We start from the raw sequence: 18,495 nt of genomic DNA, 5'->3' as shown, positions 1-18,495 counted from the left end.
TAAAGCATAAATTTCTTATGTAAAATTGGTCAACAAATCGATTGGTGATAGTTTTATTTCGTGCAGGGCACGGAAAATGGTCTGTTTTGCCCCTTTTTACCCTGTTTTCGCGTGTTTTTGAGAATATAAGCTTTTTCCCGTGCCCTGCACAGGATGAAACTATCACTAATCGATTTATTGACCAATTCTACATAAGAAATGCTATATTTCAGGCTGCCAGCTCAGCGGCATTAATTAAGTGGGAATTTGGGTCCATTTTTTCCCAGTGTGCAGCGGCTAGCGCTTGTGGTTATTCAGTGCAGCAGTAACAGCATTCAGCATAGTAGTCACTATATGACTCCCAGCTCTAAAATGACGTTGGTTGTGCTAAGCAACCTGCTTGCACGAAAATTTCCAATTTCGAAAAATTATCACAGTTTCATACCCCCCCCCCCTCATCATGCAGTACGTAATTTGTATACGATGCCTAACGATTTTTTATGGCTCACTTTGAGTGACATCAAAACGTTAAAGCCAAAAACTTGAACGTCGAAAACTGTTCTAATCAGGACAAATAAATGAATAATTTAAATGTTGTTGTGTCATCCTTACAATCAGAGCTTTGCACATATCCTTTGTAATTTTTGTTCAAATTGCAGTGTCAAGTTTTTTTTCAACACGCATGCTAGTAGGCCATACAAGTTATAGCTACTCTATCTTTCAATTCAGTCACACACTCCCCCCAAATATGAAAATTATGAACAATATCAATATCGTACGCTTAGCCTTGGGGCTAATAGCGTTCTCGATCAACAAGATTAGTTGAGAGAATTCGTTATCAATATTGTTTTTGGCACACTTTGTATGTGTAGGATAAGTACAACGTAAAATCCTCGACACGATCGGGAATCGAACCCGATATCACAACCGTGTGAGATAGTTAGCCGACCTACATCGCTAACCACTGAGCCACGGGGACCACACACCACAGAAATTATGAAATGAGCATAGCAACCAATTTCACTTAAATCTTTTCTGATCTCTTTCTCCACTTGAACCAGATTATATTTGTCTGCGAAAATTGTCATAAAAAAGCATTAAAACGGTTTATGAATACTACTAAGTGATGGAAATAAACGTTGATAACACTTGTCAACACTTACACTAACTTTTTTTCAGAGACCTCAATGAGTTTACTCGTGAAAAAAAAAAATCACAGGAAGGTTGTATGCAAAGCCACGACCGCAAGGTTGAAGTAGAATACTTTTAAAAGAAAGATAACCCGGCTGCTTACGTGTCAGTCATTTTTTCTAGTAAATAAACGTTGACCGTTCATTGGCAGTATTGTAATTTCATTTTGTTTGATATTTTGAATGAAGTGTATTGAATATTTTTAAAATTTGGCGCAAATGAGCAGTTGAAGTGCTGCCGAATTGTAATATGCACATTAAATACGACAGGCTACAGGCTACAGTTATGCAGAACGCGAATGACGGCGCGATGCGATTCGCCTTACGTGGTGAAATGTACAGCTCTTTTTACGGCGAAGTAGAGCTATACATTTCAACACATTTCGTCTTGCCGAATCGCATCGCGCCGTCATTTGCGTTCTGCATCACCGTAGCCAAACACTAAGCGACGCAAACAAGTAATAATAGGCAGAGTATGCATGTAGATGAAGATGATTAACTTTGGATTATAGCGAAAATATTAACTCTTCAAATATTCATTTGTGTTCTTCAAATTTCAGTTGTTCAGTTTAATATCTGATGAAATATCTGTTTAATATCTGATGAAGGCTCTTATTTAGGCCAAATAATTATTATTCAATTTACTAGGTCCATAACTCTGTCGACCGTGCTTGGGAAAGCAATCGTATAACGACCAATCAGAGGTCGAATTTTGTGTTTTAACGAGGCTTAAGAATTTTTAATAGTACAATAGTTCGAATAAAAAAAACGCAATTTCCTGCATTTGGTAGGAGTCTTAGAAGATTTTCTAATCGATTGCTGCAAAAACGAAGGAAATCCATCGAAAACTAACCGATTTCTTAACATTTGAAATTGGATATATTTTTCACTTTTTTCGGTTTTAGATTTTCATTTCACATCCCTATGTAGCCGAACTTCCTGAGAGAAGTATTCTACTTCAATGGACAATTTCCACGTGTTGGTACGTGCTGGAGCCCGAAATCTATGTCTGTGATAGGGAACCTTCACGTTCACGAGGCATGACTGGAGAAACGCGTCTGATAATGCGGTAAAATTTTTAATGTCTTTTTGTGCAAATTATTGTACTCAGACAAAAACCTGTTTTGAATTGGATGAGTTTTAAGTGAATAAACGTTAACCGTTTGTTATTCAAAGTTGGTTATGCTGATCGCAGCCTTTGCGCAGCCCCTACAGTGGGGGGTTTACTAAATAAAGTGAAAATTAGACAACTACAACAGAATTTAAATGCATCCCGCACAGAATGTCTGCTTGTGTTGATGCCAGAAAATTATTAACCTTCAATTATTTTTTTATTTGCCTTGAAAAAAGCATGTTGCGGCTCAAAATTGGTTGCTAATTACAACCTTTGAGCTGCCCTAAAATTGGGGGAATTAAGATACACGGACAACATGCACCGTGGAAGGTATTTCACACTCAGTAAATTAGACGGATGCGACATTTTTAAATTGCTAGGATGCAACACAGAATGCTTGTTTGCGTTGACAAAAATTATTAACTTTCAATGACTTGTTTATTTGCCTTGAAAAAGGCATTTTGATTTCCAAAATTGGATTTCCTGATGGCAATCTTCATGCTGCCCCAACACGGGGGGAATAATGGCTGTCTGGCGACACACGCTGAGGAAAACCGCGCTGCTCCTGAGACGTGGTGACCAACCACAGGGCTAGTGCTGCTGCTAAGGAAGGACGACTGCTGTTGTCGCTGTCTAGAACTATTATGAGCGGCTCCGGCTGAAACAGGCTCTTATATAGGCCAAATAGCATGTTTTCAATTGCAAGGTATATGATCCTGTCGACCGTGCTTGGGAAGCAAGCATAACACGACCAATCAGAGGTCGAATTTTTCGTTTTGACAAGGCTTGACTATTTTCAATAGTACAACAGTGTGAATAATAAAATTACAGTTATCTTATTTTGAGAAGAATCTTAGAAGATTTTCCAATCTATTGCTGCAAGAACGAAGGAAATCCATCGAATACTAACCGATTTATTAGCATTTGAAATTGGACATATTTTTCACATTTTTCGGTTTTAGATTTTCATTTCACATCCCTATGTAGCCGAACTTCCTGAGAGAAGTATTCTACTTCAAAACGTTGAAGCGACGAACCCGACGAGCAATTACTATGCGAACTCACACATAATTTGAAGCGTTTTGCGAACTATCACGTAAGTTGGCTAGGGGCACTACAATTCATAGCAATGGATGAATTCCAATGGCTATTGGAATGCACTTTTTTTTAATTTTGTCGACCAGTGTAATTTTGCTAAGGTGATAAATTATCAAAAAGCGCGTAAAAAGCGTTCCAAGAACAATCCAAAAGTCATTACTACCCTAAGAAACTTTGTTTTTGTTATTGTATTTGTTTTTGAAAATTTATCTGAACTAATATTTGTTAGGTTGCTAGGAGATTTCATTTTAAGAATTTCATTTAGAATATTAAAAGAATTGATTTCTGCATACCACACTAAACAAGTTCATTTAAAACAAAAACTGATTTTTACAAAATCGGTCACCTCAGATTTGTAATTAAAAACCGTATTTTGGATAGACAACCTCGTTTCCAAACGCTGTTCTGAACAAATTGAATACACTTTCAAAAAAATAGTTTCTCTAACAAAAACTTTTTGGGTCTTCCTGAAAGTACGGCAACAACAAAAGTTGGAGGAAAGATGCCACGACATGACTTCTAAAAATTTTTCGGACCATTCATTTTAAAACATTAAAAACTCTAGTAGTTCTGGTAGTTCCGTATAAAAACTAGCATGCAGAAGCTTAGTTTCTATTGTAAAACCGATAACAGCAGCAAAAAAAAACGGTTGACTTACTGGAAACTGGCTCAACCCGCAACCAGCAGTGCAACAGCTGATCTTAGCGCAGCAGGTGACTTATTCGGTCGCAGTGTTTCACAGCAGACGGACCAACCGGACCGAAGCACTGCATAGCATTGCTGAACATGTCCGAACATGTTTTGTCGAACATTTTGTTCAGATCGGTCGCGTCGCGTTTGCTTTCAGTCATTTGACCATTGCCAATAGCTATGAGTGTACCGATAGCGTGTGTGTATGATTGTTGTCTTGTTTGCTTGCTTGCAGTGTGTGTGGAGGGGAGAGAAACGAAAGAATTAGAATCATCCCGTGACATCGATAAATGGTAATACAAAATCAATGCTTCTCTTCAAGCTTACCAGTAAATTATTAAGAAAGAAAGTTGAAAGAGAACCATCACTGAAATTCATCGCTTCCCATTATTAAATTGATTAACCCCAATCGAGTGTATTCCAAAATCTATTGCAAAAAATAAATTGACATAATACAGGTTGTTGTAATTCTACATTAACCTTCAATCAGTGTCTTATAAACAACCTCTTCAACTATTAGATAGACAATTTAACTATCTGAAACTCTTCTGAACAAACTAACTTTCACTTTTTTGCATCTGAGGCCATAACTGTAACCGTGGTTACGTTTTTCTAACCAAAACTTTTTCCAACTGAACAAAATTAACGATTGGAGCTTTATAATCGTTTCTGTGAATTTTATTGCTTCTATTCAAGTCGGAAGTGCGAAATTGTCAATTTTTTAAAAAGATCTTAATTTTTTTTAAAATATCTGAATATAGCGTTCTTTAGAAATACGCAAGAGCTTTAATTTTATGTATAAATCATGTGCGTCAACGGCCCTAGAAGGTTTTTAATCCTGAAACGGTCAAAATCGCTGAATTCACAATATTTTTTTAAATTTTTTTCTCCAAAATGCCATAAAAATCACTTCTATTGTCTCATTGCGGGCACGCAATTTATTTATAATCAAATTAATTAGGAATTTCAACTAAGGGAGGAGTACCAGTTATGACAATATCTAATAAATGTACAAGTTATGGCATGAACCAGTTATGGCCTATGGAGTAAAGGTGTATTGCCATAACTGGTACCATTGCGCTTATGCAATATAACCATAACTGGTGCACTTGCCGTAACTGGCTCATCTACCCTACTTTATTATAAAAAAAAATTTTTTTTTTTTTTAAATTATTGTAGATACCAGCGCCTTTTCTTTATCTAACGAGATATCAATGACTGAAGTCCGTTCATTGGTAACATTTACAGATATAACATAAGCATTTGAAAACTTTTAGTCTGCCGTTTCACTCCATCACTGACTTTTTAGGTTGCCATTTTACTAAAGTTAGACGTAATTCTACGTCAAAAAGTGCGTGAAAAGGCATTCGGAACGCACAATCCAAATATAGATAAAAATATCCCAATCCAAATCTACTCCAAATCCAATTCAAATCCAATTCAAATCGAATCTAAATCTATTCCAATTCCATTAACATTTTGCAGTTGTGAAATACTATGAGGACACCACTACATTAAACAAGTCAACAATATTTTTTCATTATTCCTAGAACCCGTAAGTAAATAAAAGTTCATAGTGATAACACATTTGATGGGCGTGTTATCTGAAACAGTTAAATTGACATACGCCTTTCGGCTCGACAGAACACGCGCATTCATTTTTACATTATTTACCAAAGAGTTTCTACTGCTTCAACTTCAAACACATTCTTCGAGAAATTCAAATCACTCGTATCCTATTATCGTGATGTCCGGGCCGGTAGCTATCCTCTACTAAATCATGCATGTTTTTTTTCTCTCTTTCCTTCTCAATTCTCTTTCCAGATTGAAACCGAAGTGGCCCTGCCCGAAAGGTCTCATTACATTATCGCCAGTGTACCGTAACGGGGGATCCGCGTGCCAAGTGCCAACCCAGTCCATCATTGTTTACATTTTTAACGACTCAGGAAGGTGTGCTCGAGAGGACTCGATTCGGAGAACGGTGGAAGTTTAGTCACGAAGTTCGTTTGATTACATTTTAATCGATACGCGGTGAAAAATTCTAACCAAAAATTCCAAAGCCATCGCATTCTTGTCGTGAAAATTTAATGAATTTTTCTCCTGAATGTATGAGAACGTTGATTCCCTTCGGAACGCAGGCGAATTGTGTTGTGTTAAAGGCTGAAGGAAAAGTTTTGCTGGGCGCTGATTTTGCAGACGTCAGACAACGCGTGAAGTACTTTGAGAATAAAGCAAACATGTGCGCGTAGTTGTGGAAAGTGATTTGCTCCGTTTACCTGTCCGTGTGCAAAGAAATAAAGTAATTATTTTTCCACCGCATTTTCCAGCATTCGCTGCCAGCGGATAAAAGTTAACTCCAACAAGCAGCAGCAGCAGTCCCACGAGACACACTCTGCGGAGCAGAAACAATGTGAGAAAACAAACGTTTGTTTCGAGAAGCGTTTCAGTACAGTACTACAAAGTGGGTAGAGATTTAATCCGGAAAAAAGTCCCCATAGCGGAAGCTGTTCCGCTGAGCGTGATGTGGTGAAAGAAGATTTTGCTCACTTATCTAACAGGAGAAAAAAAAACACGAAACCAGTAACAACAGAACGGTCGCGAAACGAGCAAAAGACGCACGAAAAGGGCCACCCAAATGTCGAATGCATGAAACATAATGGATTACCTGGGCAACTTAAAATGGACCTCCACAGACGATTGAAGGTTTTTCCGGTCGTCGCCTTAACATGGGTATGCTTAGTTGCACTATGCTGTGTTAAACTGACGGAGGCGAGAATTGGTAAGTTATTTGATCGCTTTCAATAGCATATACACACAGTAATTGAACCGTCTAGCTTGAATTTGGTCCCTTATCTATGCTAACACAATCCATATATAACCGAATGATCCCCCCTTCGAATTTGGCACCAACTTTTGCAGATAACAATTAAACGTTTGCCTACCAAAACAAAGACCAATAATCTCCCAGTCACGATGTTTATCCGGCAGCCAATGAATATTCATACATCCGCCTGACCTGTTCAACCATATAGCGGGATCGTGTTTTCCTAGCGAGCGATACAAGCGGACAATAAAATCGTACCGCCCCGTGCCCGGGCCTCGGGCACAACGACGACAGTTCGATTTCCCATGTGGCAGCAAACGGGAACGACAACGACAAATGACTGCTTATTGATTCTGTCGTAAATAAATGCCGTGCTGCTGCCCTTCCTACTATCGCTGTCGGCATTGCCATCGAGCGAGGCTGCTGCGGTTGTCTCTGCGCTACAACGCTACTAGCAGGGAAATGGGCTGAATAAAAACAAGCGATTGACTTCTAACGCGGGAATCCTCTTCTTATCGACAAATGTCACGACGACGACGACGGTGGGTAGAAAGAAAGCATTCCGGTGGGAACACTGAACAAGCGATTAACCTTCGCTTCACCGTTAAATCTCCACTGGGAATAAACGACAACCGACGCAAAAACGTGCCCATTGTTATCGAAGCATGCCGTGGCGTATCGATGGGAAGTTCGGAAGCGGTAGGCTATGCGTGTTGAATCTATTCAGTCGGCTGTGACATACCATGCGTCTCCTCCAATGATGATGATGAAAGGGGAAGCGCAATGGCAGTCAGCATTTTCCGAATGTTTCACTTTTTCTGCTGTGTATGATTCAGGTTGTATTACCAGAAAATGGTTTCGTAATTGAGATAATCCAACGGTGCAGAACGGATCACGTTTCGGGTTGTGACGTGATGAAAACATCCCGCGCGCTTTGTACTACGTCTATCAGCACAACTTTGTGGAGTAAAAATGTAAATGTTATGGATTTCCGAAGGCTGTTTCAGTTTCGCAACCTACGTACGATTACGCAGAGACTTGTTCATACGAGGAGAACACCGATGGAAGGGTTCATTTTCGTTCGGCTACATTATTTACTGGTTACCCAGAGACAGGAAAAATTTTATGAATAATTTCACAGTGTGCTTTCGATGTCTTGACAAAAAGACCAAATAATTTAAATTCGTTGGGGGCTTACTTGAATTTTGTTGGTTCGCCCTGTCAAACGATATAAAATTTTAATGTGACATACAATTTAGGTTTTATTCAACTCTGTTACCACATTTCTAGAGTGCTTGAAATTTTAAAATTATTCAATGGGAAAATGCTTGAAATAGTATGTACTTTTCTGCATTTGCAAAAATATGCTTATGTTTTTTTACGTAAAAAGTGGTAAAAAAACACCAAGCTGTTATGTTACATAGCGTGTTACATAGCATAAGCCGCATAATTGTCACACCACTTTTCAACTTTTTTTTGTCAAAAATACTGACAATAAAAATCCACACCAGCATCTGGAACTCGAAAGATATTCTGGTCCGGTAACCAACCACCGGTGATCCGTTTTTTTGTGTTTAGCTCATGTTCATTGAATCCAAGAAAAACTCCATTTCCGCTGTGATATATTTCGGAAGAATCCCAAAAGTGACGGCATAAAAGTATCGCTGTAAAATTTTTAACAAATTTAACTTCAAAAGTGATACAAATACTGCTTACGTTTTACCACAAAGACCCATTTCAAAAATTCAGGAAAAATGTGGAGTTATACATAGGTAGATGAAACTTTGCAAATCAAATTAAAAACTTCCTAATAAGTTGGTACAACTACAATGCACATGATAGACTCAAATGTACTGAATGGGAATGGGAAGTTTTAGAATAAATAAAAATGAACTTTAAAATGCATATGGCATTTGTTTGCCAAGTTCCGAAAAACATGTCAGTAGTGCGCGGTATGTCACACTGAAATAAATAAGTGATCTTATATTACCAACATTCACTTAGAGTCAGTAGTGATTGTTGTGCTGCTTTCTGCTGCTGAAAGCATTAATTGAAATAAGACAAAGACGCATTACCATCGGAATACATGTATAGTTTACTGGAGAAAACAACTAATTTATTCGGTGCTTATGAAAAACAACACTGCAGCCTTTACCCAGACGTTTGTTTATAAAGTCATTCAACGCAGAAGTTATGTGGAAGCTGAAAATTATTTTATATACTTGACACGCTATTGTTATAAATCAATCTTTGTCCTTAAACTTTTACAACTAACATACAAAACACAGAGGCTAGTAATGAAAGGGTATGACGAAATTAATTTATCCGGTTTTTCAAAATCATTAATCAGTGTTAATTTAGCAATTTATTTAAATTTATGCATATTCACTTATCAACTTCATATATCAGTGAAAATTTTAGAAAACTCCGAGACCTCGTTTGAGGCAAACATAACCGTAAACTGAAAAAAGGTAATAAATCTGCAGTAGTTAAATTTAGGCCACATGCGTACAAGGATTTTTTTCATCGAATAGGCTCCTCTATCACCCCACCTAAATGATTTCAAGTGGGCTCCCTAACACCCCGTATAAGTTAAACCAAATGACAAAAACGATTTCTTTATCTTCGTCCTTGCAATCTTCTGTGACGGAATCTGATGACGCTCTAACGGCGATGATACTACAATGACAGCGGCAGCGTAACGCTTTCCAAATATTGCCATCCTGTGAACTCACACTGCTCATTCTGAACACCTCGCTAGCCGGCACGGCACACGAGTACGCCCTTCTGCTCATACAACTTGGCTGGCCCCGAAATTCCACAATTTTAAAACGTGAATAAACTCATCTCTCCCACGCAAGAAACTATCTCATTTTTCCCAAAACAGCACATTTTTCACTTCAGTAAAGTTCTACAGCGCACATCTGTTTACCATTCACACGCAATTTTTTCTGCATAAATCACCTCGAAAGCAATAACTTAACGGAAAGATTTCACTTTCGTCACACACTGTATTTTGTCTGAAGTTCAATCGCATTATATTTTTTTCTCATTTTGCGTTTTGATGTTTTTGAACAAATAAGATTTTTGATTGACCCACCTGAAATCAGAAAATTTTTTACATAAAACAATAGTTTTTTGCAGTTTTTTTTTCATTTCTAAGTGGTAAAAAATTGAACAATAAGCCACAACTTGTTTTTTTTTTTAATTTTTTTTTTCAAGTTATTTTAACTTTTTTTTTGTTCATTTCAGATTTTTTTTTATTGTCTTCAATTTATCATATTTTTTAATTTTTTTTAAGTAGTTTTAATATATTCAATATTTTTAATTTTTTCATCATTTTTTGTATATTATTTCCGATTTTTTTTGTGATCAAAATGATCATTAAGCAGACAGTATGTGAGGTAGGGAAAGCGAAAAAAAAGCGAACTGGTAATATGATACAGATTAGGAAAAATAAACCGTATCCAGAAGGGACTTGAACCCGCAATCTCCCTGTCTCCGGCATGGTGTTTTGACCAATTAAATTACGGGGGACGGTGGTACTGTTCCACAACCTTTATATCAAATGTTACAAAATTTTTTATTGTGCTATTTTTAATTTATTTATTTTTTGTTTTAACTTTTTTTTTGTTTTTATTCATTTTTTGTTTTATTTTTTTTTGTTTTATTTTTTTTTTCTTCATGATTATAAGGAACGTCGATTATTTACGCAGAGCATAAATAAATATTTTCGACACCCTATTCTCATGCAAAGATTCTCGAAATTTTACACATGGGTTGCAACACTTCATCAGATAATCCCCCTTCCCTCTCCTAAAGTTCTACGTATTTTATGGACGTTTTCTTACGAAATTTAAGCTTTATATACTAAATATGCCATGTTATAAATAAAGCTTTATATATAGCTTTATTTATAACATGGCATATTTAGAATAACAAAAAAATTCCACAATAACGGGTCTAAAATTATATATAATCGATTTATATTTATTCTAGTCCACCCTGTATATGACATATCTTTCATATATGACCAACTTAAGTGTGCAAAAAAAAAAAACAAACGTGTCATTTACCTCCTCAAATTTGGCTCATATTTTGTGGAATGGTTAATTCGAGATCAATTTGCAAAAAATGCCAATTTTGATACCGATCGGTCCAACCCTCGCCCCGTTAACCCCTCTCCTTTTTTTAAAAAGGTGAAATTTTAATCAAAAAATTATGTTTTCTTTCAATTATAGCTTCAGAAGCGTGATATTTAGAAATTAATTGATACATGCATCTTAAAAAAATTTTCGGATAAAATTATCTCAGCAACACGATGCATTTGTCGAATTTGAAATCAAAATATACTTATTAGCCGAAAAATGCAATTTAATTTTTCAACTGTAAAAATAACATATCTGGCAACACTGCCGGTCGAAATTGTTATGTTTTTGGATTTCTTGAATAATTTTCTTCAAATTTCATTTTTCAGAATGTCCAGAATTAAGCCAGTTTCGAAGATAATAGCAGAATATAAGAAATGCTATAACTCGAGTTTTGCTCATAATTCCTCGGAGTGATAAGTGTTTTTATATAAAATTTTCTCAAAAACACGATGGAATTATTTTTTTTTAAAATCAAAATATACTAAAAAAATGCAATTTCATTTTTTAAATGAAAAAGCAATATATCTGGCAACACTGTCGCTCAAAATAGATATAGAAATAGATTTTGTCGACCAGCGTAATACAGCTGATACCGTATATGACATATACAGGTTGGACTCGATTATCCGGAGTTTTGAAAAACATTTCGCTCCGGATAATCGAATCTTCCGGATAATCGAGCCATTTTTAATTTTTTAATTTTTAATATCTCTCATTTGAACAAGTGAGTTTTCTATCATAGTATGTTGTACACAATACATGTGCCGACAAAAAAAATTTAGAATTGTCTTTAGACTGTTTTTTGGCATCGATAAATGTTGCAAATGTCAAAAATATCAAAAATGTCAAAAATGTCAAAAATTTCAAAAATGTATAAATGTCACATATGTCGAAAATGTTAAAATTCCAAATGTGCCACAAGTATCGAAAGTGACAAAAGTCTCATGAATGTTAAACTTTTCAAAAATGTCAACAAATATGACAAAAACATCAAACAATGTGACCTGCCCAACATGGTCAAATATGTCGAATATGTAATACAGGTCGGACTCGATTATCCGGAGACTCGATTATCCGGGGGCCCGATTGTCCGGGGCTCGATTATCCAGAGAAAATGGCTCGATTATCCGGAGTATTTTTTTTTCTTCTGTATTTCTATAATGTACTTTTGTCTTCCGGGTCATTGGGAGTTTCGGGGTTGTTCAAAATTGTAACAAAAAGGCCGCGTTCTGTTTAGGTAGTTCGTTTTTAGCAGTTTTCTCGTCGTTCCTTCAACCAATTCTTACTCAACAACCTCCAACAGCAAGGTATTATGGTTTTTAGTTGCCGATGAGGACAACCACTATTGGTCAACCGATTTCGAATTTGTGCCGGAACATATTTCTGTAATATAATGGCCATGATCAATGCAGTACTTAGAACCACAAGCTGGCCTGTTTCGGTGGTATCCCGGATACTCCTGGATTATTGAACCCAAACTCATCAAGCGAAATCAATAATGATTTGAAATCCGCAAAGTAGCCCATTAGTGGCCATATCGAGCGTCTAGGTCGTTATAGGTCACTCAGGAAAAGGAAAAAAAATCATGGGTGTTGTCAAAATCCAACAGGGTTTGTATATGTAACACCTCAATTTTTCTTAATATTTAAGATAATAAAACAGATAAATACCTAAATCAAATCAAATTCTATAATATTTTCTGGAAAATATTTCCTTTAATCTTTCGAAGCAAAAGCTGTCTTTCTAATGTTAGTTTTGATTTATTTTGTTTGGTTCTTACATTTTCGAGATAATCAATATAACATAATTTATTATTACGTATATATGCATAACAGACGCCGACAAACAATCTAAAGACAATTTTAAATTTAATTCGTCGGCACATGTATTGTGTACAACATACTCTAATACAAAACTCACTGTTCTAAATGAGAGATATTAAAAATTAAAAAATAAAAATTGCTCGATTATCCGGAGGATTCGATTATCCGGAGCGAAATGTTTTTCAAAACTCCGGATAATCGAGTCCGACCTGTATTACATTTATGACAATTTATTACATTTATGACATTTATGACATTTATTATATTTATGTTTTATATGACATTTATGACATTTATGACATTTGTGACATTTATGACATTTACGACATTTATGACATATATGACATATATGACATTTATGACATTTATGACATTTATGACATTTATGACATTTATGACATTTATGACATTTATGACATTTATGACATTTATGACATTTATGACATTTATGACATTTATGACATTTATGACATTTAAGACATTTATGACATTTATGACATTTATGACATATATGACATTTATGTCATTTATTACATTTATGACATTTATGACATTTATGACATTTATGACATTTATGACATTTATGACATTTATGACATTTATGACATATATGACATTTATGACATTTATGACATTTATGACATTTATGACATATATGACACTATGACATTTATGACATTCATGACATTTATGACATTTATGACATTTATGACATTTATGACATTTATGACATTTATGACATTTATGACATTTATGACATTTATGACATTTATGACATTTATGACATTTATGACATTTATGACATTTATGACATTTATGACATTTATGACATTTATGACATTTATGACATTTATGACATTTATGACATTTATGACATTTATAACATTTATGACATTTATGACATTTCTAGATAAACATTTTAAAAGGTCCTATCTGTCTCCATTGTTTTTCTGAAGCGTCTTTTCATTTTGGTAATTGTTAAGCTTTAGTAACTCTCCCAAGCGTGTTTTTTTGTTCAGAGGCTAGAGTGATCCCTCCGCTATCAACTTGTGCAAAAAACGTGTCATAAAAGGTTTTAATAAGTTGTGATCATTGAATGAAAATAATCGATCAATAAATCGATCGAAACAGATAGGACCGTCTGAAATGTTTTTCTAGATTTATGAATTCTATGACATTTATGACATGTAAGACATTTAAGACATTAATGACATTTATGTTATTTATGACATTTATGACATTTAAAACATATATAATAAACTGTGTGAGATTATATTTTTAGACATTTTTTGACAGTTGCCTAGTTTTTCGCAAAGGAGTAAAAATTATTTTAAAAGCAAAACGAATGAAATAAATTAAAAAAATATAAATGTTGTTCACAAACTTATTTCAGAGTGAATACTTCGAAAGATTAGAAATTCATTTTTGGTTGTTTAATAGTGGAGAAAATAGAAAAAAAAATCAATCGATAAATTTTATTTCATTTGTCTTATACTGACGCATTATTGAAGACAATAATTTTTTGTCGAAAAAACACATACCTCAAGGCAAAAAAATAAGAAAACAACATAAAAATCCTTCTCTTAAGCGCAAATATTTAAAAACATTCCACTGCTTAAATATTTGCTTTTTTTTACGAAAATTACATAATGTTAGCTTAAACTTAGCTTTAAAAACATTCCACTGCTTAAATATTTGCTTTTTTTACGAAAATTACATAATGTTAGCTTAGCTGGAAGTTGTTTGAACTGGGAGAAATATAAGATAAAATCTGAGAATTGTTCTAACTTTTAACTAATTTGATCATATCTCTATTATTAGCTCACGAACAATGTTTTTTAATATTTTATAGTATTCATTTGAAGAAATAATTTTTTTCAAAAGTAAGCTTTACAAGATAATTCATTTAATTTTTTTTGTTGATTTTCCAAAACAAAAAGGTTTACTTTTCTGATAAAAAATGCGAACTTCGATAATATTGAAGAGAGAGGCATGTTGAAAGAGATATTAACCCATATCAATACGGGTTGTGCGTAAGAATATTGAAAGAGAGCGAATAAGAGAGAACAATGTAAAATAAGAAGTGTTTTCCTGCTCTCATTAGCGATACCGCTTACCGTGCAACGCACGTGATGTTTGAATAAACTGTTCCGTAGCTTAGTCAATAGTCAATTGGAGAATGACAATATTTGTTTATCATCATGTCATGTCATGTGAACCATAAGGTTTTAATGAAAATCTACTTTTCGAATTTTGTTTAGCAGTAGAGCTCAAGAATTTCGTTTCCTCTAGGAAATTCCCCATGCCAAATTTCCGCTCAATTGTACAGCAGCCTCTCTACCAGAGCCAGGTATAAACATAAAATTCCATTCCCACAGGCAGACAGACATTCAATGCAATCTATCGGTGCGTAGTCTAAAATAGTATATTTTCCCATTCTTTCGCTGAAATAGAGAGCTGATACTAGACACCTTGCTGCCTGTGATAGGAGGTTCAAGAAGTTCTGTGCATTTCTAAGACATTTGGTATTAATATAACCCAATTTCGGCAACTTCATTATGATCAATTGAACTTTATCATGAACAATTTCTGTTCATTTTTTCATCGATCAAAAAAGTGGAACTTTGACCGAGCTGCGGAGCCTCATCCCTAAATTAGGTTGAACTGAAAGTTTGCATGGTGACTCGTCTCGAGAAGACGAAGTATCCGATTCCTACGAAATTCGACTATCTAAACGAAACGCAATTCGACTGAAAATTTTTTGCACTCTAATTAACAGCAATGCAGGACCCTAAGGCCTCCCCCTTTGCTACGCCTTTGAAACAATTTAAAAGTTGCGCATCATTTACTTATGTGTAACGTTGTCTGCAAATATCTACTGAATTTAAAACTAATTTCATTGAGCGAGAGATTTCTATTGAATTTTACTACAAGAAAATCGATATATAATAAGATTTAAAAAACATCTACGCTACATTTACATTCGTTAATTTTATACAGTAGAATTGAGTGGAAATCTTTCGATAAACCAATATAATGTATTATTTTGAACATAATAAATCCTTAATCTCGACTCAATCACATATATAAAAACCTATACTGGGGTTTATTGGTCCCTATTCCGCAACCATACGCTTTGTGAAAACAAAGTTATAATTGCATAAATTTCGTCGAAGTCGCTTTAATCACTAATTGCGTTATTTCAAAACCTTCCCTGAACTGACAAGACGTTCGATCAGTAAATAAATTCAGATAGCTAGACTTCTCAAATTAATTGATATTTCCAAGATTATCAAGGTTCACCGCACCAAGGGTTACCGCACAGACACTCTTTCTCTCTCTCGCTCTTTCTTCTCTCGCGTTAGAACAAACTAAATTATCCTGTTTATTTTCCCACATCGTCAAGCTCGTCTTCAATGCTGTTTTCCAATTCTGATTCGATCAAATAGGTGAAAGCACCGAACTGCTTCACAATTCTTAAGCCACACAAGTTTCCCCTCTGTACCTGATGCTGTTAGCATTTCAAGAAAAAATCTGAAGCATCATCGTCATCAACATCGAGCGAAACGACCATCAAGGGTTCAGCGAATCTTCCCTATCTCAATGCTGCAATTAAAATTTGTCTCCACGCATATTTTACTACACCAGACCCCAAACCGTCATCGGATGGACAAACAGACAGTAAATCCTCGGAATTCGAGTAAAACATTAAAGTGGAAATGCAATCATCATTGCTTCGAAACTGACTGCACACCTAGAATGTGGAACACATTTCTCTTACCAGCATACGACGTGCGAAGAGCGTGCGGCTTTCGGATGCGTCTTCTTACTGCCGAGTGCCCAGGAAATTTCGCATCCGAAACAGAGTGAAACCGAGCTCTGCACCTAAATGGTACTACTGGAGCAAATGTTGATTATAAAGTAGTAAAAGATGAATGCGTGAAGGAGAAAGGAAGGCAGGAAAGTACTAGTGTTGGCTGGGGCTTCTAGCTGGAATGGAATGGGAATTATGGAGTTTCTAGCATAGTCTGGGGCAACATCCTTGATGGTGATGCTGCACACTTGCCCACGTCTGGCGAACCGGGCGAAGAAGAAGTTCTAACGAGCTTAGATAACTTTGTTTGTGTATGCAGAAACGAGGGATCTCCGTACATTGCACACGATGCGGTATGGCTCCGCATCCCGGGAGACTTCCATGTTATGAGAGATTATCCGTCGGTTTCTCAACAGCAAAAAAGAACAGCACTATGCCATGCGGAGCAATTTAAAGGGAATGCAAAATGATATTACTCGTGATGTGTTAATTTGGGAGAGATTACCCTGACTGCACGGTTACGAAGCTCATTGCAGGGAAAAAACATCTTTTTTCATCTGAACATTCCTCGGTTGATTTAAATTTTAATACATAACGACAATCATTTCCCGAGCGCGCGAGTTTATTTCCACGACTGTAAAAAAGTAATTATCTGACTCGCACAATAACGCTCCACTCGCAGTGTCTGTGTTATTAAGTAATTCATAAATCAACATCGTTCCCGTCGTTAATAAACACGTCCATAACTAATAAAACCACTTATCGAGATGTCGGGAAATTCGTAACACCAAAATGTCTTTTTAACGACAGCGCAGTGACGCGGGAAAAGCTTCCCGTGTGGAAGATTATTATTGCGAGGATGTCTAGCAGAAGAAGGAAAGCTCCCACTAGGGCGACATCCTGTAGGCGGATGCTGGCAGCGTATCCATCGGATAACGGCAAAATGACCTATTGCTAGCTATAATTGTATATGGCGACCATGTAATGTGTCCAAGTTTTTCTTGTTTCGGTTGTTGTCCATTTTCTGGGGCGGTCTCAGCTATGTTCAGTTCTACGTAATGGGCTTGTTGTGATGAAGTAAATGTCCGTTTAGGCTATTTATTAACGGGTCGCCCTCGTTTTGTGTGTATTGGTTTTTCGTTACACCATGGTTTTAATAGTACTATAATACGAATGACTGTGATAGCTGGTGATTTTCGGTATTCCCGTATTGGCGACTGTCAGTAAAAATTTCCTACGGTATCGACGTCCTTTGTTAAGAAATTTAGAAGACAATTTTTCATGACACGAAATCTCACTTCAACATTTTCTTACTCATTTTAAATTATTTGAGATTTTCAGTAAGCTTGAAACAACACAAACTTTTAGCCTAACCCCCTAATCCGCTAACGCTTCAAACAACCTGCGTAACAAACAATCAATTACGTCAATTGGGTGCTCCACAGCTAAATCTAATTAATTGACGGTACCACGAGCTGCGCTTGTCAGTCAGTCACTACTAACTTTGGTCCCACAATTGAATTTTGGCATCGGTTTCATCAAACTTTCCTCTGTGTTGTATTTCGCAAGCGCCTTCTAAAAATCCGATTCTACTTGAATTCTAAACGGCCTGAAAGCTGATAGCTGGCTGGGTGGTCCGGTGGTGGCTCCCGGAGCGTCCGCCACTCGACACGACTTGACCTGCAACACTTGTCTTTGATCGTCTGCTGATCCACTTGTTCCGCAAAGGCAGTGGATTCTATCTAATCGAATTACAGTCTCTCTCTGTCTCCGCCTCTTTGATAAAGCGAAAAGAATGTCTAGCCTACGGAA

The 18,495-nt window shown here is 36.0% G+C and overlaps 1 protein-coding gene across 1 annotated transcript in view; it reads left to right on the top strand.

The window, feature by feature from the left end:
* LOC129721924 (acid sphingomyelinase-like phosphodiesterase 3a) overlaps positions 1 to 18,495 on the top strand; it is a 208,316-nt gene that overhangs the window by 41,460 nt on the left and 148,361 nt on the right. The window contains exon 2 of the mRNA XM_055675038.1: positions 5,896 to 6,850. Coding sequence (XP_055531013.1) covers positions 6,718 to 6,850 — 133 coding nt within the window. The 5' untranslated portion in view covers positions 5,896 to 6,717. The remainder of the gene's footprint in view (positions 1 to 5,895; positions 6,851 to 18,495) is intronic.

Source organism: Wyeomyia smithii, chromosome 2 (assembly GCF_029784165.1).
Source record: "Wyeomyia smithii strain HCP4-BCI-WySm-NY-G18 chromosome 2, ASM2978416v1, whole genome shotgun sequence".
NCBI classification, from domain to species: domain Eukaryota; kingdom Metazoa; phylum Arthropoda; class Insecta; order Diptera; family Culicidae; genus Wyeomyia; species Wyeomyia smithii.
This window is presented reverse-complemented; position numbering and strand designations above follow the sequence as displayed.